Source organism: Vicia villosa, linkage group LG1 (assembly GCF_029867415.1).
Source record: "Vicia villosa cultivar HV-30 ecotype Madison, WI linkage group LG1, Vvil1.0, whole genome shotgun sequence".
In the NCBI taxonomy this organism is placed as follows: domain Eukaryota; kingdom Viridiplantae; phylum Streptophyta; class Magnoliopsida; order Fabales; family Fabaceae; genus Vicia; species Vicia villosa.
Window position 1 is genome coordinate 160,864,432 of NC_081180.1, and position 24,871 is coordinate 160,889,302.

At 34.0% G+C, this 24,871-nt stretch overlaps 2 protein-coding genes and 1 long non-coding RNA gene across 3 annotated transcripts; 2 read left to right on the plus strand and 1 right to left on the minus strand.

Moving 5' to 3' along the window:
• The first annotated feature begins 511 nt into the window (after nt 1–511).
• LOC131644543 (E3 ubiquitin-protein ligase SGR9, amyloplastic) lies at nt 512–2,521 on the plus strand. Its single transcript, XM_058915072.1, has one exon. It carries the CDS (start codon nt 634–636, stop codon nt 1,588–1,590), a length of 957 nt encoding a protein of 318 aa, XP_058771055.1. The 5' UTR covers nt 512–633; the 3' UTR covers nt 1,591–2,521.
• A 10,794-nt stretch (nt 2,522–13,315) lies between these two features.
• LOC131644544 (uncharacterized) lies at nt 13,316–19,952 on the plus strand. Its single transcript, XR_009296543.1, has 3 exons — nt 13,316–13,721; nt 19,036–19,202; nt 19,660–19,952. It is a non-coding gene; the product is annotated as an uncharacterized LOC131644544 (long non-coding RNA).
• A 1,023-nt stretch (nt 19,953–20,975) lies between these two features.
• On the minus strand, nt 20,976–22,057 carry LOC131658420 (uncharacterized). Its single transcript, XM_058927717.1, has 4 exons — nt 21,870–22,057; nt 21,558–21,765; nt 21,401–21,470; nt 20,976–21,319 (listed from the first exon to the last, which is right to left on the minus strand). Exons 1-4 carry the CDS (start codon nt 22,055–22,057, stop codon nt 20,976–20,978), a joined length of 810 nt encoding a protein of 269 aa, XP_058783700.1.
• Between the last annotated feature and the right edge of the window lie 2,814 nt (nt 22,058–24,871).

Below are 24,871 nucleotides of genomic sequence, written 5' to 3' on the forward strand. Positions count from 1 at the left end.
TCGTAGGCCAGGCTCAGGCCTTCTAAAGCCTAGCCTAGCCTAGCCTATTTCCACCCCTAATTAATAGTATTAATTTATAGTTTGGTTTATATGTATTTTGACATTAAAATGCAGTATTAAATAGAATAACAAAGTTGATAAGTTAAAGATAATAAATGAATTAATATAGTTTTTTATTTTAAAAAATAAACTTTATGAAATAAATATATTTTAATTAATATGTAAGAATAAAGTTGATTAATAAAATTTATTGTTTCATTAATGGTCCTAAAAAATATTAATTGGTAAAAAAACTTAATTAATATTTTTATGTTTAAATATAATTTTTTAATATAATTATATATATATATTTTAATATAATTATAATTATATTTAAACATAAAACTAAAAAAATATATAATACTAGTTTATATATATTCTTTTTTAGTTTATGTAATGATAAAATTTATTAATAACAGAACTTTATATATTTGTGTTACCGACTTACTTGTACTCTTGTAGTATGAATGGTACTAAAGTAAAAGTGAAGATAGAAAGAACAGAGTTCAAGGACACATTGGATCATACAAAAGGGAAGTAGCAGCAGCAGTGTATTTTATGATAATGACAGACACAGTAATGAGTTAAAAGCACATGTGGTACATGTACATAAAAAGCCTCATTCTCATTCATCATCATCTCCACCCTTCACACAACACTTTCACACTGTCAATACAAAGCCAAACTCCAAACCAATTATTCAAGGCCATGGAAGAAACAACATCAACCATCATGGCAGCACTTTCATCTCTCCCTTCTCACCACCTCACAAATCTCACTAACTCCATTCTCTCCTCCACCCGCCGCCACCACCACCGCCTCACTCTCCTCCTCTCTTCCCCGTCTCTCTTCTCCTTAACCCTCCGTCATCTCCACACACTCTCTCTCCCCCAAAAAACTCTACTCATTTCACGACACCTCCTTTCCTCTCTCCACCTTCTCACCCAATCAAAAACCTCCACGTCACCTCTTCCACCTCCTGTTTCAACCTCCATGAGAGACCGTGAACTCGACGCGGTCTTGCTCCTTCTCTTACTATGCGAAACACATAAACACAATCCGGAAGCTCTAAACGCACCGTTTAGCAACTGGAGATTGAATTTAAGCAAAATCTTCTCCGATACATTGTTAACGCTTTCTCACTCTTCCGCACCGCCGCTTGGAGCTTGTTTAGGATCTGTTTTGATTCCGTTTATCGAAACAGTGAGTCGATGTTGGAGACTGGTGGATGCTTTAGCCTGCGACGGTGGCGGTGATGATGGAAAGGGAGATAAGGAAGTGGCGGCTTCGGCGGCGACGGTGGTTTCTTTGCCGGCAGTTGGAGTGAGAGTTGGCGGGAGAGAGTGTGTGATATGTAAAGATGAGATGCGAGTGGGGAGAGACGTGTGTGAGTTGCCATGTCAGCATTTGTTTCATTGGATGTGTATTTTGCCTTGGCTGGGAAAGAGGAACACGTGTCCTTGTTGCAGGTTTCGCTTACCGTCCGATGATGTATTTGGAGAGATCCAACGGCTGTGGGAAGTCTTGGTTAAAATTGGTGCTAAACAGTAAACACTTAATTTTAGTTTTTTTATTTCTTACTTCACAAACAAATCGAAGAAAGGTATTTAGTTACTATTTACGGTTAATAGATGAAATGAAAGTGAAGTAGGGCCCACAGAGCACAGTTTAAGGCTTGTGATATATATGATGAAGAAAAGATGGCGTGGCAATTGGTTGGCTTAATATGGCATTTTGCATACATATTAATTTGTTTGGATTTTGATGTTTCTGACCTTAGAGAGGGACTGTTGTGGTAGAGGACTAGGAGGGGAAATTGAATGATTGTGTGGATGATTTAATTAATTGGGTGGATATAAAATATACAAATGGGAGGTTCTTATTATTATCTTGTATTTTATAGCTATAAAAAATTGTCATAATATTGTATGTACATTAATACTAGTAGACTAGGAAACATGTTAATGAAGGATGATTGGATGAAGATAAACTAGAATGGTGCTTTTAGGATGACTTGTGAGGTTTTGGCAGAATTGTTTCAACTATGGTGATGTGTGTTTGAAGTCTGTGGCAGAAGTTTCTTAAATTGTTGGTAGTTAAGTTGATTTGTATTAATTGCTAATTTGTCATTAGCCTCATGTGTGAGGTCAATGATTTTATGTGCCCGAGTACAAACAAACAATTCCTGCTTACCCATTCTCCTTTAATTGAAATGTAATTTACACATTTTGTGCGGCAAACATTCTATCTGCAATAACTCTATACCTATCCATGTAGTGTAGACATTGGGTTGACGTTTGTTAGTGGTGGAGGCAGAACCATTGCATTTTTATTTTATTTTCCAATTAAATTGGAACGCCAATATTTCGCTATTGGATTAATGATCATCCTGTTCTATTTTTCTGGTAAAATCGTTTTGGACTTGTACTAGAATAGTTATTTTAACTTTATACTTAGTTCTATTTTTATCACTTTGTCAAAATTGAGTGTTGTAATTTGCAAATGAAAATCTTTTTGGGAGAACAAATTCAAAAATGTTCCTACGGATTCAGAAGCATAGAAGCGTAGTTTTAGACGTACTTACTTTTTTACCAAAAATACGTTTTTATTTGTATCCCTATTTTTCTAAAAATTAGGTTGGAAGTGTTTTTTTTTTCTTTTTTTGGATATTTTTAATGATTTTGTTTATAATTTGTTTGGACACAATAAAAAATAAGCTCATTAGGGACGCGATTTTCACGTGACAACGTGGAAAATCACGTCACAATTTTTTTTTTGCAACGTGAATGCATACGCCGCAGGGGAGCGTGTGGCAACTCATTAGTGACATGATTTTCACATCACTAATTTGTGATGTGAAAATCACGTCGCAACATTCTACACACATCAACCATTTTTCAATTGTAGCAGACATGGAGAGCGAAGTCAGTAAACGCGAGTCTGGATCTGCTCCATTTATGGTATCCTCCATTTAATCCAGTTTATTGTATAGATAGATGACACATGGTCAAAATATAATTAATTTAATTGCTAGGATTTAAAACATAAACATCAATATTTTTAATTAAAAATTAAAAGAAAATACGGTTAAACTTCTCCTCCTAAAAGTTCTTCTCCCCTCTCTTTGCTTCTCTGCAGTCAAACAAATTCTCATTCAACAACATATTATTCTGTTTCAAATTCATCTTTATTTTATTTATGCAATTTCTTTCAAGTCTACTTGTATACACTTGCTGAAGCGGTAAAGCGGCAAGCAAAAAGTAATAGGTATATTTATCATCGGGTGATATAGGTTATATCGTATCGTAGTTCACATAGATTGGTAGAGAAAAACTTCCGTTCAAATATTTCACGTTTTAAGTTTCATGAATGGGTTACGAAAGGTAAATGCAGGAAAAGTAAATAAACAATCTATTATAGCTTAAGAGAATTCATTCTGGAATCGTATTTCTACTTAACCCGCCGAATACTAAAATCTGAAGATCTATCGCTCAACACTCACAATACGCATCAAAATCACCAGGCATCATTTGAGACGCAACGTCAGTGTCCATTTCTGCAACACCGGCGAGAGCTCAACCGTACTATTCACATAAGTGATTTCCTAACCGACACAAACAACAGGGAGACATTAAACTCGATACCCATTACGATTATTAGCCCTAAATCTATTTATACAATTCATAAACTAATAGTTATCATTCCTAATCAAGATCTATGATGTCCATTTCTGCAACAACACAAATCCAGAGCATTTAAGCAAAAAGATCAAGAACAACAACAATGATGATTTGTAAAGAAAATATATAAACGATCCCAAGATCAACAAATATACATATAGAGAGGAAAAATATACATACAAACCCCACCATTGGAATGAGTCACAGGGAAGACGAAGAACAAATGAAAACTTCTCGTGTTGTCAGCACAATCGAAGACCACCCGCGTTCAATCGACATGATGAACCACCCAATAGTGTTGCTTGAACCTCTAACATACAAAGAATGGATCAGAGCTCAACTTTGTCAAAGAAGAGATGATAAAACCTAACAAAATTTGATTTTATCTATTTATACAAAATTGAAATAAGCAGAGCGCGCTAAGCACCCTAAAGCGCGCGACGCGCGCTGTCACTTAATGTACCAAACCACCCTAGAACGCACGATGTGCCTTCAAGACCGCGCGACGTGCCCAACCTTCTGCCAGAATTTATTCTTTTGATCACTGGCCGCGCGACGCGCCCACCAGCGCGCGTAACTCGCTACACCAGAACTTTATTCTTTTATATCAGAACTTGCGTTCGCAGCTGTGTCTTCGACACTTTCTTCCTCCGAATATGCAAAAACACCTACAAAAAGATACAAAAACTATCAAACGGTAGATTTTTACACGGAAACGTACAAAACACAAAGTATACGAAATTTACACAAAAATGGAGAATTATTCAAACACAAACAGTATCGATAAGTGCCACTATTTACAAACACAAAATAACTACATTTTGGCACTTATCAACACTCATTGTAGAATATTTCTCATATTTGTAAAGTAGTCAATAATATCATAGGGAATAAAATGCCCAGATTTATTTTATGTTTAGCAATCAAACAAGAATGTTGTTCTACTTCGCCGCAATAGTGCGTTAAGGCCATCACTATGTCGAAGCTCCACAATCACTGTGTCAAAGTTTTTGGTCATATTCCTTCTCTCAAATCCACTACTTTAGATCTCCAAGTTTTTTTTAAACATTAGTTCTTAAATATTTCGAAAGTGATAAAAACATTCCCATGGCTTTTTCTAAAAAATAAATTTTGCAATTTTTCCGCAATAATCTTCAATTTCATGTAACAACTAAGTAATCTTCAATCTTAAAAAGAAAAATGAAAATGTTTCCCTGCAACAATGATTATTGGCAACAGTAGCAACTCAACAAGGAAGAAACGCAAAGAGACAACAACGGTGATTCAAAGAGACAACAACCATGATTTATCTTGATCCGGTGAATATTGAGTTTTAAGATTATTGGGTTTCTTAGAAGAGAGAATTTGGGGAAGATGGTTTTTTGTGTTAAACGAAAAATATTTATTTTTAACTTTTAATCCCAGTTGTTGAATTTAAAGTTTACACGTGTTATTCATCTATAAGGTAAACCAGAAAACTGGACAAATGTGGAACTGGAGCAGATCCGAACTCCAGTAAACGCAGGAAATCAGTAACGTAATTTTCATGTCACAAATTTGCGATGTGAAAATCATGTTACTAAACAACTATTTTATTTTAATTTTAGTTTCAAATCAGCATGTTGCGACGTGATATTCATGTCACTAATTTGTGACATGTAAATCACGTCACTAAAAATACGTATTTAAAAAAAATTGATTCAATTAATATTAATAAAAAGATTTATTATTAATTATGATTAAAAATTAATAAATATTAATTAAAAAAAATTATTAAAATGTAAAATAAAAAATTATAATATAATAATAAATAAAAACCATAAATAATAAAAAAAAATTATAAATTTAAATTTAAATTTAATATCTTACAGAAATTAAAATTTCAAATTAAAATAAAAACAAAATAAATCCTATGGATCTGGTGGGTTGGGAAAGTCGTTAAAATCATCATTATTCTCTTCATCCATCGGTGCACCACCAACTCCTTTGTTTCCACCAAACGTTTGATTACCGCTTCTTTGAAATTCCATAAATAGCCGAATTTGCTTCTTTATATTAGCTTGCCTCTTCGCCATCGCCTCTATTTACCGTTGTTGCTCCTCCATTTGGGCCTTTAGCGCCGCCTCACATTGTGATGACTCGCGTCTCGCCTCATTTAGCGTCAATTGTCTTAATGTTTCAAGCATTTGCAGTGTCAATTGTGCTAGACGTGACAATCCTTCCTCATCTCTAATTCTATCAAATAAAGTTCTATCCCCACTTCTTAAGGTGGCCGCCAAATTTTCACCACCAAAAAAACACCAATTAGGCCCCTTTCTGCCATTGAGTTGACTTCAAATATAAAAATCCACATCTAGATGAAGCAGCTATGAACCTCTCGAAGTATATTGAGGATTATGGACCAAAAATTATGTAAGCAATGTCTGATGATCCTCCTACACATACAATAAAAATATTAAGTTAAATATAATTTAAATTAACTTAAATAATAAATGAAAATCAATTACCACGTGATTTTCATAGCACAACATCTCAGTTGTTATGTGAAAATCACGTCACAAAGTTGCCATTAAATAAAAAAATATAAACAACTTAAATTAAATAATTTACCAAAGGTTTTTGTTTACGCTCGTCAACAAAACCACCCAATTTTTTTGTCCGAGTCTCCTTAACCAGCTCGATCATCAATGGTTGTCTCCCCAACTTCTTAGCTTAAATAATAAAATTAACTTTAATTAAAAACATTTAATAAATCAAAATATAACTTAAAAGTGGTAATAATTACCATGCGTTGATAATGTTTGTAAGTACTGATACTTCTAACTGCATTAAGGCTACCCCCTTTTTCAGATGCTCTCATTTTCTTTGCTTTTTCAAATTTAGCCTTAAATTCTGGTGAATCTCAATAGACAAGAAGTTCCTCAAAAACTTTTTTCCTATCCAATCGGGACGGATATTCTCACATTCCCAAGGCTTTCTAGCACGTCGTAGCATGTCAGAAAGTCTTCTTGATGTTTTGGCAGAATGATTTTTTTTAACAACCCTCTCGTTCATTTCTACGTTAAGAGTCCCACATCGGACAATATATGGCCTGACCATGTCCTTATAAGTGGGGGAAATCCTCATCCTACAAGCTGGTTTTGTAGGAATGAGTTAGGCCTAACCACATTTCTTAACATGGTATCAAGAGCCTCGTTTAAGATCCAGTGGGCCACCTTCTATGGTTTCCACTATCGGACCACTTCTACGCTCCAGCTGTCTAGTCCTGAGCGTGAGGGGTGTGTTAAGAGTCCCACATCGGACAATATATGCCCTGAACATGTTCTTATAAGTGGGGGCAATCCTCACCCTACAAGCCGGTTTACAAGCCGGTTTTGTAGGGATGTGTTAGGCCTAACCACATTTCTTAACTTACACTTTTCCTACAATGTTATATGACATTAAAATAAATAGTTAGAAAATTATAATATAAAATATATCAATAACAATAACTTACAAATCAAATTAATTATACCTTAAAATTCATGAACCAAACATGTTTATTTCAAACTTCTTTATAACTCTTCCATGCTTGTTTATACATTTGCTGAATTGCATAATTTATATACTTGACAGCAGTCTGACTTGGTCCGAAACTAAATAACAATAATTTGAATTAGCATTAAATATAATTTTATATTAAAAAGGGAAATGTAAACTTAATTAAAAATTTAAAAATAAGATACTTACGAACTTCTAGCGAACCAAATACAATAGGGTTAAATATATGTTACCCCTACCATTTAGGTGAGATTCAGTTTATCCTCTGTTGATATTTGTAAATATATAGTGTTGAGCATATTTGTATATAGTATAGTCCCACATCGACTATATCATGTAATTAGATGTAACCTCTCTCTATATAATAAAGTCTCCGTAATTCTTTACAAAACACACGGTTTATTTAAATGCCTCTTAGTCTTTCATATCTTAACATGGTATCAAGAGCCTCGTTCAAGATCCGGTGGGCCACCTTCTATGGTTTCCGCTATCGGGCCACCCTCCATTTATTTCCATGCTCCAATTGTCTAGTCCTGGGCGTGAGGGTGTGTGTTAAGAGTCCCACATCAGACAATATATGGCCTGAAAATGTCCTTATAAGCGGGGGCAATCCTTACCCTACAAGCAGGTTTTATAGGGTTGAGTTAGGCCTAACCACATTTCTTAACTGGTTGCCTCAACCTTGCAGGCTTCTGATGCTTAACTTTCGATTTCTGACAAGTCAAACATGCATACACAAACTGCGCTATATCACGTTTCATTCCGAGCCACCAAAACAAATTCTTCAAATCTTGGTAAATTTTAGTAGCTCCTGGATGAATACTCAAATTACTTATGTGACCTTCTTCAAGAATCGCTCTCTTCATATCTACATCATCAAGAATGCATATTCGATCACGGAATCTCAACACACCTTGCGCATCCAACTTAAAGTCACTATTCTCAGATTGATCGATTCCAACCATCGAATCTATCAACTTCACGTCCAACTTCTGAGCTTCTTTGATACTATCTAGATAGTCATTATTAATCTTCAACATACCCAACCTAACACTCTTAGGTGTCACCTCACAGACCAAACTCATATCTCGGAATTTCTCAATCAATTCCAATTCCTTAACCATCATTGCCGACATATGCAAAGTCTTTTGGCTTAAAGTATCGGCCACAACATTAGCTTTTCCTGGATGATAATTCAAACCGAAATCATAGTCGTACAACAATTCCAACCATCTTCGCTGTCTCATATTCACTTCCTTCTGATCAAACAAATACTTCAAAATCTTATGGTCTAAATACTTCAAATCTAGAACCATAAAGATAATGTCTCCAAATCTTCAACACAAACACAACTGCAGTAAGCTCTAAATCATGCATAGGACAATTATTCTCATGATATCTCAACTGCCTTGACGCATAGGCAAAACTTTATCATTCTGCATAAGCACACCTCCTAAACCTATCTTAGAAGCATCACAATATACCACAAAGGATTCTTCCGGATTAGGATATCAATATTGGAGCCAACATCAATCTCTTCTTCAACTCGGCAAAACTTTCTTCACACTGAAGATCCCACACAAAAGCCTTACCTTTACAAGTCAACTTAGTCAACGGAAGTTCCAACTTAGAAAAACCTTCTATGAACCTTCTATAGTAACCGGCTAATCCCAAAAAGCTTCTAATCTCGGTAGCCGACTTTGGAGTTTCCCATTGCAACACAACAACTACTTTAGATGGATCCACAGCTATGTCGTCACCTCAAATAAGATGGCCAAGAAAACTGACTTCCTTAAACCAGAATTCACACTTGGACAACTTCACATACAACCTCTTCTCTTTCAAAACTTGCAACACCAGTTTCAAATGTTCAGCATGCTCTGCTTCTGACTTAGAGTAAATCAATATATCATCAATGAACACCACAACAAACCGATCTAGATAATCATGAAAAATACGGTTCATGTATTCCATAAATAATCCCGGCACATTAGTAACACCGAAGGGCATTACAGAATACTCATAATGTCCATAACGTGTCCTGAAAGCCATCTTTTGCATATCATCATCTTTCACTTTAATCTGATGGTAACCCGACCTCAGAGCAATCTTACTAAACACACGAGCACCGACCAATTGATCCATCAAGTCATCTATTCTTGGAAGTGGATACTTGTTCTTGATTGTCACCTTATTCAACTGCCTGTATTCAATACAAAGTCTCATACTTCCATCTTTATTCTTGACTAACAATACTAGATCTCCCCATAATGACACACTTGGCCTGACAAAATTCTTCTCAAGAAGTTTGTCCCTACCGCAAAAAATAAACCAGAGTCGCCACTAATATATTTATCCCATCGAGGGAAAGGAATATCAGAACACCTAGCAAAGAATAAGAACAAGGTCTTACGACCAGAGAAATGGGTACGGGAGTCGGCTACGCAAGGGGAAGGTGTTAGCACCCCTTATATCCGTCGTACTCAACGGTATCCACCTATGTTTGTTTTTATCTAAAGGGTGTATCTATTACAACTTACTTACTAACTAACAGGGAAATGCAATGCATGATTAACTTAGAGTTTTTTAATAATTATTGTGCTCGCTAGAGTTGCCTCTATGCCTACGTATCCTCTTATGAAGAATCAGAGCGCCGTAGTTCTGCTCAAGATTTTCTATGTTTTTTATTGTTTGTTGTGTGTTTTTTAGTCGGGTAGCGTTAACGTTCGCGCTCTTGCATAAGGGGATGACCTACGATGCGATTGAGCGGAAATAACAATGCCCTTAAGAAAGCCCCGAAGGCAAGAGAGAAAAGAGAGAAGTTTGTCGAGCGTTTCGAGTGGCTCCCTTAAACAAGAGAGGTTCGAGCTACTCTTAGTTGGTGTTTTTTATGTTTGGAAACTTTCACTCAAGTGGTCCTCTTAAACAAGGGGTACGAGAGCTTCTATTCCCTTTTTATTGTTTTCAACCTTTATTAAGTGTTTTAGGAGTTTTATTGATTTTGTGTTTATTATGTAAATGGGAACACACATCTCTAAGGAGAATTCCTATCCTAATATGATACAATGGCGGCCCTAAGGTCAAGGATAAGGAAATCTCTACCTATTGTCAACATGCATAGAATTGAACCTAAGTTGTTCTATGTGACTAATCTTAATAAAGATTGAAGTTACCACCCTAAAGGAACATGATAAGCATAAGGCAAGAGAGAAGATACTCACAAGTGAAACCAAAAATGACTAACAAAATCACACCAAAATTGTACAAAATATAGCATAGGAATGATTCAAAAGAATTGAGAAAATAACCTAAAAAACTAATATTTTGGTATATTTTTAATGAGACAAAATTATCAATTAAAATTCAAAATTAACACTAGCCTAAAACCTAATTAAGAAACTAGTATTTTTTAGATATTTTTTAATGAGGTTTTTATGTAAGAAATCCTAAAAGAAATTAGAGGTTAAACTCTTAAAAAAAATTCCTAAAATCAACCCAAAAGATTATAATTTCAATGTTTTTAGAACCTAAAAAAATTAAGGGAAAAACTATAGAAAAATGACCTAATTCTAATGAGAAGTTATGTGAACTCGGGGGGTTATACTGAAACCAGAGGTGTGCCCAAGTAAATAGGCGCTGGCCCAAACTGAGGGCCCAAATTCAATGTTTTTGTCCATATTTTTTATTAGTGGATTTTTAATAATATCTGAAATAACAAACAAAAAAGAAACTATTAAAATCTATAATATAAGAAAATTAATGGTTGTGGAAAAGTCTAAAATACCCTTATTTGATTTTTTGCCACCACATTAAAATTGTGGTTTTTTGGTCTTTGTACCATAAAGTTCTTAATTTTATTATTAAAATAATACAACTCTTATATTTTATTAAACTTATCAAATCTCTCTCTATTCTCTATTTTTTTCTCTTTCATCACTTTCTCACTTCTTTCTTCCAAAAAATTTTTACAATCTATAATATAAGAAAGTTAATGGTTGTGGAAAAGTCTAAAATACCCTTATTTGATTTTTTGCCACCACATTAAAATTGTGGTTTTTTGGTTTTTGTAGCATAAAGTTCTTAATTTTACTATTAAAATAATATAACTCTTATATTTTATCAAACTTATCAAATCTCTCTCTATTCTCTATTTTTTTTCTTTTTCATCACTTTCTCACTTCTTTCTTCCAAAAAAAATCTATCAATCTATAATATAAGAAAATTAATGGTTGTGGAAAAGTCCAAAATACCCTTATTTTATTATTTGCAACCACATTAAAATTGTGATTTTTTGATCTTTGTACCATAAAGTTCTTAATTTTATTATTAAAATAATACAACTCTTATATATTATCAAACTTATCAAATATCTCTCTATTCTATTTTTTTTTCTCTTTCATCACTTTCTCACTTCTTTATTCCAAAAAAAAAACTACCATTCTATAGTATAAGAAAATTAATGGTTGTAGAAAAGTCTAAAATATCCTTATTTGATTTTTTGCCACCACATTAAAATTGTGGTTTTTTGTCTTTGTACCATAAAGTTATTAATTTTATTATTAAAATAAAAAACTCTTATATTCGATCAAACTTATCAAATCTCTCTCTATTCTCTATTTTTTTCTCTTTCATCACTTTCTCACTTCTTTCTTCCAAAAAAAATCTATCAATCTATAATATTAATATAATAAAATTAATGGTTGTGGAAAAGTCCAAAATACCCTTATTTGATTTTTTGCCACCACATTAAAATTGTGGTTTTTTGGTCTTTGTACCATAAAGTTCTTAATTTTATTATTAAAATAATACAACTTTCATATTTTATCGAACTTATCAAATCTCTCTCTATTCTCTATTTTTTCTCTTTCATCACTTTCTCACTTCTTTCTTCCAAAAAAAATCTATCAATCTATAATATAAGAAAATTAATGGTTGTGGAAAAATCCAAAATACCCTTATTTTTGTGAATGATACCTAAACATTCACAAAAATGAAGTCTGTATACGGGAAAAAATCTATTATTGACCTAAATATCTTTATATACGAGAAATTGTATTTATGATCAAATATTTTTGATAAAAAATGGTATACGGGAAAAAATATATTATTGATCTAAATATTTTAATATACGAAAAATATATCAATCAATCTATAATATAATAAAATTAATGGTTGTGGAAAAGTCCAAAATACCCTTATTTGATTTTTAGCCACCACATTAAAATTGTGGTTTTTTGGTCTTTGTACCATAAAGTTCTTAATTTTATTATTAAAATAATACAACTTTCATATTTTATCGAACTTATCAAATCTCTCTCTATTCTCTATTTTTTTCTCTTTCATCACTTTCTCACTTCTTTCTTCCAAAAAAAATCTATCAATCTATAATATAAGAAAATTAATGGTTGTGGAAAAATCCAAAATACCCTTATTTTTGTGAATGATACCTAAACAAAAATGAAGTCTGTATACGGGAAAAAATCTATTATTGACCTAAATATCTTTATATACGAGAAATTGTATTTATGATCAAATATTTTTGATAAAAAATGGTATACGGGAAAAAATATATTATTGATCTAAATATTTTAATATACGAAAAATATATTATTGATCTAAATATTTTTTTTAAAAAATGGTATACGGGAAAAAATTTATTATTGATCTAAATAATCTTATATACGAAATTTACTATTGATCCAAATATTTTTGTGAATGATACCTAAACAAAAATGAATTCTATACGGAAAAAAAATCTATTATTGATTTAAATATTTTTATATACGAGAAATGGTATTTATGATTAAATATTTTTAATCCAAAAATGGTATACGGGAAAAAATATATTATTGATTTAAATATTTTTATATATGAAATAATCAATTATTAATCTAATTTTTTTTTAACATTTTTATTTTAAAATCAATGATGTATCCAAATTCGCGTAACCGAACAGAACCCGTGCGTTTGTTACTAGTAGTAAATTGTCCATTATAGTGACACTTGTCAAAATTTCCAGAAAACTCATGCCTGTGAAACGACGGCGTTTTGGGATAATGGGTTAAGTGACTATTCAGCTTCCTCACCCCCCAAGTCTATCTTCCTCTCGTTCTCTCATCGCACAAAGGCGATTTTCGGCGAGCATCCGCCATCATCGCTGCCGCGAAATGGCCTTGAATCAGTAACTCCCAAACATGAGCCTACCCTAAAATCACGTCCTGAGTCTAATTCCCTCAACAGATTACACGAAAAACTCTTCATTTGGCCGAATCGAAGAACTTCATTACTAAACCTAAGTTCTAGTTATCACGGATTCAAGTAATTTCCAGAAATTGAAGCAAGAAGTAACTTAATCATATGAAAACGCACAAAGAAGAATCATAAAATGCCTCGGAGGAACCTGTTTAGGCGACCTGAGCTTCCGATACGGCGGCGGAGATTCCCGACCACCGTGAAACTCAGGTAATCAATCTTCATCTTTTTTCTTCTATTTAGCTACAGCTCTTCTTCTTCTTCTCCTTCGATTTTTTCTTTGAATTTCTGTGAAGCTGAAGTCCTTCAATTGAAGGCAATAAGTTGTTATTGTTGTTGCATGTAATAGTGATTCAGGGAGATTGTTGAGAGTTGAACCGAGGGAGGTTGAAAGATTAAGTCCGTGAGGTTGCAGTGGTGGAGGTTTTTGTGAGGTTGTGGCTGAGCTCAATTGATAAGAGCTTCAAATGTTGAAGCTCTATCAATGGTGGATTGGTGAGCTTTGAGTGAAGGTAAGGGAGAGAGATGAATGGAGAATGAATAGAGGGAGAGTGAAGAAGGTGAAGAATGGTGATTATGGCGTGAAGATTGAAAGTGGTGGAGAATGAGCACGCCTCTTTGAATTGTGGAGGGAGCAGAAGTTATATAGAGATTGAGAGGGAGTTAAATCAGTTAGAGATTAAGGAGTTAGAGCCCTTAGATCATGGGAGTTGGTTATATGATCAGTGGTGAGGATTGAGGTTGAGTTATAATCAGTTATGAGGAGTTGGGAAATTTGTTAGGTTGATTATGTTTATGTAATAGGTTAGTTATAGGTTTGTTATTTCAGTTATGTTAGTTTTGAATTGGTTATGACAGTTAACTAACTTGTTAGAATTAGTATAGGTTAGTTAAGTTGAATGTTAGTTATTAGTAGAATATTAGTAAGACAGTTAGTAAATGTTTAAAATGCAGTGGGTTTGGTTCGTGCAGCTCGATTTTGTGTTATCAAGTGCAGGGTTGGAATGAGATTAGAACATGGTTTGAATATAAGGCTGACTGTTATGAGTGCAGGTTCTTGATTATGCAGATTAGGGATGTCGTGGTTGATTGATTGGATTGATGATAGTTAGCTTGGTGGTTGTAAAGCTTGTAAGTGCACTTGAATCAGATTTGAAATGCTTATTGCATAAATAAGAATGTATGAATTGATGTGCGCATTGCTCTTGAGTCTACATACATTTTGATTTTTCTTCTTGATTGTGTGCTTAGAATAGGTTTTCTTCTCCTTTGAATTTATTTAAAAACTAGTACTTAAACCCGTGCAAGGCACGGGTTAAATATTTTCTAAGTAAAAAATTTCATTTAAAAAACACTTAGAATACTATTGTATAGATAATAAACATTGTTATTAATAATATACATAAAAAAGTTTACTTAATTAAATTTATTGTAAATTATAAAATAATTTGGATATTTCTAATTTATTAATAATTTATGTCAGTTTTTTTAAAAATTAACTCATTAAATAATTGTATTAACAGTTGACTTTTTTCCGATTATAAAAATATTAGCAACTTGTTCTCATTTATAAAGATAATTGTATCATAAGTTTAAGTTTTCCCGTTTACAAAAATATTTATAACTTATTGCAGTATACAATAATAATTGTATCAACAGTAAACTTTTTCATATTTATAAAAATATTTGTAACATATTCCTGTTTATATAGTTGAATTAATTAATTAATATTTTAAATATCTACTATAAAATTAAATATGAATATTATCAATTATATAAGCTGCCAAAATTAATCGTACATTTATATCTTTAATCAAAAGTAGTAAACAATGATATCTCATTAGTTGTATTTCTAATCAAAAATATTGGACACATTTTACTTTTTTTTCTTTTGTGCAATTTTTACTGATGTAGATTAAGCGATAGAGGCAAAGAAAGTTATTTATTTATACAGTATTTTTGGATCAATGAAACCAGAAATATATACTTCATAACAACTCTTTTAAAAAATATAAAATTATAAGGATGATTGATGAAAATGACAAAAGAAATTACACTAAGCATAGAAAGAAAATGAATAGTGCAGGTTCAAAAGAGCAATCCAACTTATAAAGACTTGTATCTTCATGGAAAATAAAATCATCTTTTAATTCAACTTCTAAAATGATGTTGTAACTAAACTAATGCTACTTAAAAAAGCCTCTGTATGTATGTATCTATAACAAACTTTCCTCCACCATACTATACTCTATCCATAATTTAGTCTACAGATTTGCCATATTTCTATTCCATTTGTGTTATAATTCTGTAGATTACCATAGACCTATCATTAAGTTCTTGTACAACAATATCATATGCATTGAGCTGCTCGAACCTCCACATTAGAACCTCCCCAACAACTGAACCACTGTGATCAACATCAACTCTTTAAGCAAATTAGAACCTGAACACATAAAATCAGACCAACACAACACATCTGAATTACAGAGTAGACCAGATATGAGCAATCTATGATGCAGAATAAAACAGATCAAATTGAGCCAAGCAACATGCTGAGCATAACACTGAGCTCTACACAGAGACACACTTCTCATGACCAAATCAAAAATATGTTCCACTCCACCGTCATGAGATTGGTAATAATTTTGAAATATAGAAAACTGAATTACATCACTTTCCAATAACATTCATAAGAACTCCATATGATGGCTAAAAGAACTATAAAATTTATTGAACCAAATTAAAAATATGTAAGATCTATAGAAATTAAAATTGTAAGAGACACTTATTTGAAAAAATAGAAATCTAGAAATACTCACTGATAAGAAAACTACAAAAATATCCATTAGTATGAAATATATAGAAAAACTCGTCGACATGCATTCATTACCTGTATCTACAACTAACACTCAACCATAATCCATCACGGTATCTATTCTATGAGGAATTTAATGATGGTACGCACAGTAAAGTACTCAATAAGTATCTTATAAGTTACTGCATTGATTTTAGAATCGATAGAAGTTGCAGCCTCATCCATAAATAACAACATGCTTTGCATAAGCATGACTTTCCTTATACAAAGCAATTACCTCTGTCCAATACTCTAGTTATATCCATGGTCAACCACTATAACTAACATTGACATTCGAACAACAGCAATCTTTTCTCCTACATTAAGAACCAAATGAGTGTTTGGAGGATACCTGGCCTGCATTACAAAAGATTAATTAATTACCATGATAAAATAGTATGATTCTTAGAGCAAGATTTATAATTTATACTGACAAAATATATCACCATCATTACGCTAAACATTGAAATCCTTTTCTCAAACATTGCAATCCCAATAAACCAAGTTAAAAAACAAACAAAATAGAAAATCTCAAAACTAAGGATTGACTCCGCAAGGTAGATTCAACACCACGAAGAGTTTTATTTTCATTTAACTACAACAAATGGGCAAAATAAACAAATCTATCAAAGCTCTGGAAAGGTTCGCTTGAATACTATAATCAATAAAAATATGCATTTGCAGCCATATCTGCAATTTGGTGGTGATGGAATATCATCAACAAACACAAGCTGCGTAGCAAAAGGCACAAGCTGCATTCAAAGGAAACAAAAGAAAGAAACACATGCTTAGAAGCGGGAACATAATATAAAACACTTGAAGTAACTTTATCTTAAATGCACATTCTAAAATCTTTCACTATGAAGATTAAACCAAACCTTAAGGTCATTATAAAGCCCTAATGGAGGGTTGGCAATAGCAAGAATAAAAGTCATGTTATTAAGAAAAATAGTTATTCCTGATATAGTTTATTCTTCCTTGGCTTCATGAATGGAAACCATGCACAACAGATAAAACAACAAAAGTTCACCAAAAAGAACAATGAGATAATGCTAACAAAAAAAAACAAATGGTATACACACCTATCTTCTGGTCTCATCTTTTCAAACTCATCAATGCAGACAACACATTCACCTGCCAAGACCATGGGTTCTCCTTCAAGATAAAACTCACGTTGAAATGCACAATAATAGATGTTTGTGAATGATCTTAATCAAAAAATAGAGAAACCAAAACAAAAAAATAACATTTTTTTAGGGTTTTCATTGTTACCATAGAATCAGAAACGAATATTGGCGTGGAGAGAAGAGGGGTATGATATGGTGCCGTTGAAGAGGTTGTGCTGGCGATAGATTTCTGCTAAATTCAACTTCCATTTCAGAAGCGGGTAGTGAGATGGAGCAGATTGGGGAGATTTTAAGATGAGAGGCTATTGCAATTTACTTTGGAAGAAGGATCTTCAAAGCGATAGAATCGAGGGATGAGAGAACAGTGAATAGTCAATTTGCAGTTGGTGAAGTTGTGTTTCAAAGTGTTAGATGAGCAATAATGAAAATAGAGGAAGATAGACAATAATGGAAGAGAGAAAGTACCAGGTTTCTTCTATTGTAAAAGAAGCAGGGTGAGAATTGAGAAATTAAAAATGTGAAATGAAGTAAGAGTTAAAAGAGTAATTATGTGGAAAGGCAATGAGCAGAGGAATATTATAATAGCCATGCTATGTGAATAGGCGAAAATCTAAGATTTGATGAGAAATTTTGGGAAAAACAAATGTGTTGGAAATAAATAAAAATACAAACGGGTTTGTGTTGGAAAAAGAGAAAAAGTTTGAAAATTTACTGGTTGTTGCTGATTGGTTACAGGAAAAGGTGAACAAAAGCTTTAAAAAATGAGTACGGGTATTTAACGTTGATATTTCGTTGATTGGAAAGATAAACAATGACTTCAAAAATGACCACGTGTATTTAATTGAATGATTATTTGATTTCTTTGATCTTTCCCATATATTTTCTACGTGAATCAAGAATCACTCCATATCCTTCAATTAATAAATAATTAATAAATAAAATAAAAAACTTAATATTAATAATTAATAAAAAGATAATTATTTTTTAAATAAAATATTTCTCTTTTTAGAAAGTTTGTAAAACCTGAAAATTGATGTGAGAATGACACTTGTCAAAATTGCCCAAAAACTCATTTTGCTTTATTATTATGTATGATGTATGGCTGAATTTGTTTGACTTCCCCTTTCACTTTCCTGTTCTGAACTGTGTTGGATATATGGTACTGAAAGTAGAAGGACTCTGCATAAGCTTGTTTTTATGGAATGATTTCGAATAAAGTGTAGTGAACTGGATATGGTGATTCTGGTTTTGTGTTGCTGACTGATGTTGCTTAGGATCCATTTAACTTGAACTTAACCTAAAATGCTTAAAGGATCTTGAATGAAACTCAGTGAGAATGATGGTGATGGTAGTCGGTGCTGAAATCAGGTCGATTCGTACTGTATAATTTAGTTTCCAATTGCCTTTTATTTTGCTGTTTGAATACGAATATGGACATTCATTTAGCTTTGTGTATGGATATATGCAGTTGGTAAGCCTTGCTGAAATTATGTTAGTTGTATATTTGTTTGGATCTCAATTGGTGTATGTATAATTTATGCAGGTATATGTGCGGTTGATTGGCTATTAGCATGAACATGGTCAGATGGAGGTTAGGGAGTATAGCAGGGCTGTCATGTGTAGCTCTTAAATTGGTTCTGCATGAACTGTTTGAATGAAGATTCAGTGCATTTGATTTGCACGTAACTTGCTCGATTCAGTTCTAAACATGTATGATCCTTGGTTTTTTCTCTGACTGTTTTTATGAGCCAACTGTTATGCAGGATTTGATGGTTCAGCAGGTCTGTGTTTTGATTCGACGCAATGCTTCGATACTCATGAAATTTGTATCTGCACGTCAATGGATGTTTGTGATATCTATGACTGTTGGTTTGGTTTTTGAATTGTATGGTTAGAATTGAGTTAGTAAAGGGTTAACTGAGAATGATGTTAGGATTGTTGGTTTGAAACAGTTGAGAGTTAGTGTAAAAATGAGTTTCCTGTGGATGTTAATGTGTGTATGCTAATGCTGGTTCCAATATTTAGAGAGGTCTAGGTTGATGATAAGGTTTAGACGAAAGCGAAATTGAATTTAGATAAAACCGTTTTTGAATTGAAACTACATGAGATTAAAGCCGGGGGACCGGAATTTAAGTGTTTATCTGAATTTGAGCAATGTTTAATGCAGGTCCAAATGTAGGTTGAAGTCATAACTCTGGAGCTTATTTGGCCATGAAGAAGGGAAGAATTGGAAAGAATACGACGGAAACTCGAGGAGGAAGAGGAAATGGAAGACCTTAGTCCTTAGGATAAGTTTGGGGATGTATTTGAATGAAATGATTTGTGTAATTTTCTTGATGACAATGTAATTGAATTGAAGTTGTAATGGTGTACTGAACATGCCCTTGGATGAGAGAATTTGAATCTTGACTTAAAATGTGTAATACTTCTTTTTTATCAAAGTACTTTTGATTTTTTCTCTTTTCCCTCCAATGCCTTTATTTGAATTTCAAATCTTTCTTCAATTTGCAACTTGAATGAAGTCATGATTAGAGAAACCCAAAAAGCCTTAAGATTGACTTTGGCCCAAAAGTCAACCTTCCTTGGTTGACTTTGACCAAAAGTCAAAGTCTTGACATTTTTCTCCAATCTTGGAACAATACACCGATTACACCATGTATGTCTGAATCTTTGTAAAACCCAAGAATAATGACTTGCCACCCAAGGGATTAAATGAGTCACACTTTGAATGATGAACAAAACCTAATTAAAACCTTAATGATGAAGAATAATTCGCTTGATGGCAATGGGCTTGAACTTTAAAATGACGAAAGAGAATGTTGGTTGAAACAAGTCCTTGTGGTAAAGAAACCTTTATCCATCGAACCCTTGATCAATGCCATATACACTGATCTCCTGGACCCAAGATTGTTTAATGAATGTATGATAAGTTGATGCCCTAATGGAAGTATGAAAAGCCTAAGCCAAATTAAATTAGAAGGGTAGGACAAATTTGGGGTATGACAAAGTTCCTCCAGTTGCTTCTTCAATTCCGACAATTCTGATGCAGACATCCTGTACGGTGCCATAGGCACAAGTCTAGTACCAGGCACAAGATCAATAGAACATTCAACTTCTCTCTGGAGGTACATCAGGAATTTCATCAGGGAAAACTTCAGGAAATTCTCGCACCACTTGCAACTCATCTATTATAACTTGATTCTCAATAGACAACGATGCCACTAACACGAACACTTTCACTTCTTCTTTCATCAACAGGCGCAACTGTCTAGCAAAAACAATGCAACACCTTCTTCTTCAGGAGTAGAGAACCTCACCGACTTGTCATAACAATTAATATAAACATGATTATACTCTAACCAGTTCATACCTAAAATCACATCCAAACCTCTTAACGGCAAGCAAACAAAATCGACAACAAAGTCTCTATCGAAAATCGACACAGGACACTTTAAACACACAAGAGAAGTAGTCACTGATCACTTAGCTGGAGTGTCGACGACCATCTCTCCATTCAACACAATTAGCAGAGATAAACCAATGAGTAGCACCAGTATTAATAATAGTAATTAGAGGAGTGTTATTAACGATACATGTACCTCTAATGAGTGCATCCTCACTAGTGGTCTGAGTTCCCGACAAGGCGAACACCTTTCCACCAGCTTGCTCCTTCTTTGGTTTCTGACACTTGCTACCAACGTGCCCCTCTTCTCCACATTTGAAACAAACCATCTCCTTATGCTGGCATTCAGACGCCGCATGTCCAAACTTCCCACAACGGAAACACCTCTTCGCTTCAACATTATATACAGTACTCTTATGACCGGCTTTGCCACACTTAAAGCATACAATACCAGCAGGAGCATCTCCCCCACTAGTCCTCTTGCCTTAAGTATCTTTCTGCTTACCCTTGCCAACTAGAGTATCATAAGGCTTGCCACGGCCTTGTTGACTCTTGCCTCGCTTCTCACTAATAACCTGATAATGAGCATTTTTGTCCTCCTCATAGATTCAACAACTATCAACCAAATCAGCAAAGACACAAATCTTTTGATAACTAATCACCTTTTTTATTTCCGGGCGCAATCCATTCTCAAACTTGATGCCCTTCGAAAATTCACCAGTTGGTCCATCATAATGCTGATAGAACTTAGCCAACTCACCAAACTTAGCAGCATACTCAACAATCGACTTATTCCCTTGTCTCAACTCAAGGAATTTGATTTCCTTATTGCCATAAACATCCTCGGGAAAGTACTTCCTTAAGAACTCCCTACGGAACACAACCCAAGTGACCTCCTCACTATTAGCCTCCAACTCTCACGAGTCTCCAGCCATCAGTCATCAGCCTTGACTGCTAGCATGTGAGTCTCATACCGAACCTTCTGATCTGGAGTACAATCCATCACATGAAAGATTCTCTCAATCTCATTCAACCATGTCAATGTGCCATCAGGATCATGAGTGCCCTTGAAGACAGGTGGATTCTTCCTTTGGAAGGTAGCCAAATTGTGAGACGCTGCATTCTCACCAACGTTCGGCTGATGCTCCAAAGCCCGAGCCATCGCCTCCAATGCAGGAGTAGTTGCAGCATCGTTCCTCCCATCCGTCTCAACTCGTCACTACAACACAAAAGCAATCAGAACTAAATAACAATACTCGATTGTTAGACCATACTATGACACGACACTTGGCCTGACGGACCAACCTGCTCTGATACCACTAATTTAACACCCCAAATCTACCCAACAGTTTATAATAGAAATCACAGTGCAAAATCACAAAATAACAACATACTTGAGGCGTCACATTTATCGACTTAAAACAATTCACATAAATTCTCTTTATACAGATACATAACACATGTCAATGGGGAGAATTCATAATCCAATGGTCATTCAAAACCAAGTCAACTTTAAAACAATGCAACGGAATCACAAACTCATAAAGTTCTAAGTAATAGCATATTTGTCAACATAAACAAAATAACTAAACAACTTCGATAGAAGAAAATCATAATCCAACTTAAACATGACAATAGAAAACAAGACAAACGTTAATCCCTCCGAGAGCTACGTATTAGAGCAATGGACACCAACTCGAGCTACTAACGGTAAACGACTACTCCACATTGTTACCTGCACATTACCAACAAAGGGTAACATTCAAACAGAAGGGGTGAGATATCAAACAATATAAAGGAACGTATGATAATACTTATAGCAAAGATAAGATCATACACTATTCACCACTTCTCATTTCAAAGCAACTTGCATCACCACAACAATGTTAATAATCAATCATAATAACATATTCAAATTCACAACTAAATCATCCACAATTACAACATTCACTTCATAATCACAATGACAATCAAATAAAACTCAATATGCGACTCAAGATTATGCATATGCATGTGGTACCATTTGGAATAAAACTCCCGTCTCAAACATTTTCCACTTGGGCCACCGTCACTTTGCCATTTTCAGGCCATCGTCGCTTTTGCCGTTTTCAGGCCATCATCTCTTTTATGCAATGGATGTGAGTCAATGGTGCACATACACAAACACAACATTCATAATACATAACAACATTGTCTAAACATATCAATTCAATGCCAAGATTCAATGGCAAGAACAACATCATTACTTTTTGAAAATTCTAGTAACTCACGCTTGATGTCGTACTGGATGTTATGACATCCACAATTACACAACACAAAACGTTAAAAACAAAAACGCATAAAAACAATAAAGAACACACTGAATTGTTTACCCAGTTCGGTTCAAATAACCTACTCTGGGGGCTACCAAGCCAGGGAGGAAATCCAATATAAGCATTATTAGTTCGAAGTTAAACTCCCCTGTTTACAACTCCTCACTTAAGACCTACCCAATGAAATTCCAATCTATTCCTAGACCTGAGTATCTCCACTCACTCCCCCTCAATCACAGCAGTGATTACAAACAAACATTAAACAAATTCAGAGAGAAGACACACTTCAAAAACACACCTTGATCTGCTTAAAAGCTTCAATCAAGAGACACACACTCGTGCTTAAAAGCTTAGAATGACACTTAACAAACAACCTATTCCAATACAATCATCAAAAGACAATTGCTTGGAGTACAAGAGACAGCTACAAAACTACGGTTCTTCACAATTAAAAATAATCTCTCTGCATTCCAAATTAGGATTGAAGTCTTCTTATATGCAGCTCTTGGGCCTTGGGCTTTTCAAGAATCAAATTAGGGTTAACCAAGTTAACCTAATTTACACACCATCTGGTTGTTACAGAATGTGTAGTCAACGAAATCTTCTAGACGAAATATTCAGCACACAATAAAAGGTTTCCTAAATTGTAGATTGAGAGAAATCAGGAAACACATTAATAAAATATAACATCCCCTGCTGTCAGACAAGGATGTCATGACATTCACCAACAGAACCTGTATTAGCTAAACACAAATGCAACCTGCATAACACAATATAAATCATGTCATGACATCAGTCAAGACATTAAACACCCAGGTATGTTTTACTACAAATTTAGCCAACATGAAAACATCTACACTTTTATAGTAATTCGTCACTTCTCAATCATGTCACTATGTCATATCATCATACATTATTTCACTTCGCAATACAACACAGTATCAGAAAATACAATTCAAGAAAAGTTATCAAAAATCATTCCAATCATTCTCATTAGATAGACATTGATTTCAGATTTGTGGAGGTTCAAACGGTGCGCGAAAAGGAGTTACGAATCAAAAGATAGAGCAGTTAGAAGTTTCAAAATGTTTTTGACAGCAAAGTTTGCTTAGCGCGCTTCAAGCGCACTTTGTAGAACAAAAACAGAAGCGAACCACTTTCTCAGCCCCGCTTAGCGAGCCAATCTAGCTTAGCGGGCCAACCTCTCTTAGCGGGCCAACGAATATCAAAATTTGTTCCTAGACTTCGCTTAGCGGACCAGGGGTCGCTTAGCGGACGTGCGATTTTGCAGAAAAATAACCACAAACACAGTTCTGCGAAAAAGCTACCCCACACCTCAAAATCACTTCTAGACAACAATTAACAACAAATATAACCACTATTCAACATCTATTAACAACAATCATCATCAACAACATGTTTAGAAACACAAATCCCTATAATGTAGCATAAACCCTAACAATTTCAATTCACATCCATGGTTACTAAGCATGTAATTAAAACCCCACCATAATATATCATCATACAATCCCTTATCATGAAAGAATCCCACCCTTACCTTAGGTTTTGGATTGAAGACAACTCTATCTTCAATTTGGGATTTGACCTAGCTTTCTCTCCTCTTCCCTTCTTTCTCTTCTTTTCTCTTCTTTCACCAAATGATC

Excerpts from the sequence above, each read along its gene's own strand:
- LOC131644543 (XM_058915072.1), top strand. The coding sequence starts at position 634 with ATGTGGTACATGTACATAAAAAGCCTCATTCTCATTCATCATCATCTC.
- LOC131658420 (XM_058927717.1), bottom strand. The coding sequence starts at position 22,057 with ATGGCTCGGGCTTTGGAGCATCAGCCGAACGTTGGTGAGAATGCAGCG. Across the intron at positions 21,471-21,557 it reads TGCGCCCGGAAATAAAAAAG|GTTATTAGTGAGAAGCGAGG; the intron begins GTGATTAGTTAT and ends GCTCATTATCAG. Across the intron at positions 21,320-21,400 it reads TGATACTCTAGTTGGCAAGG|CCGGTCATAAGAGTACTGTA; the intron begins GTAAGCAGAAAG and ends AGTGTGGCAAAG.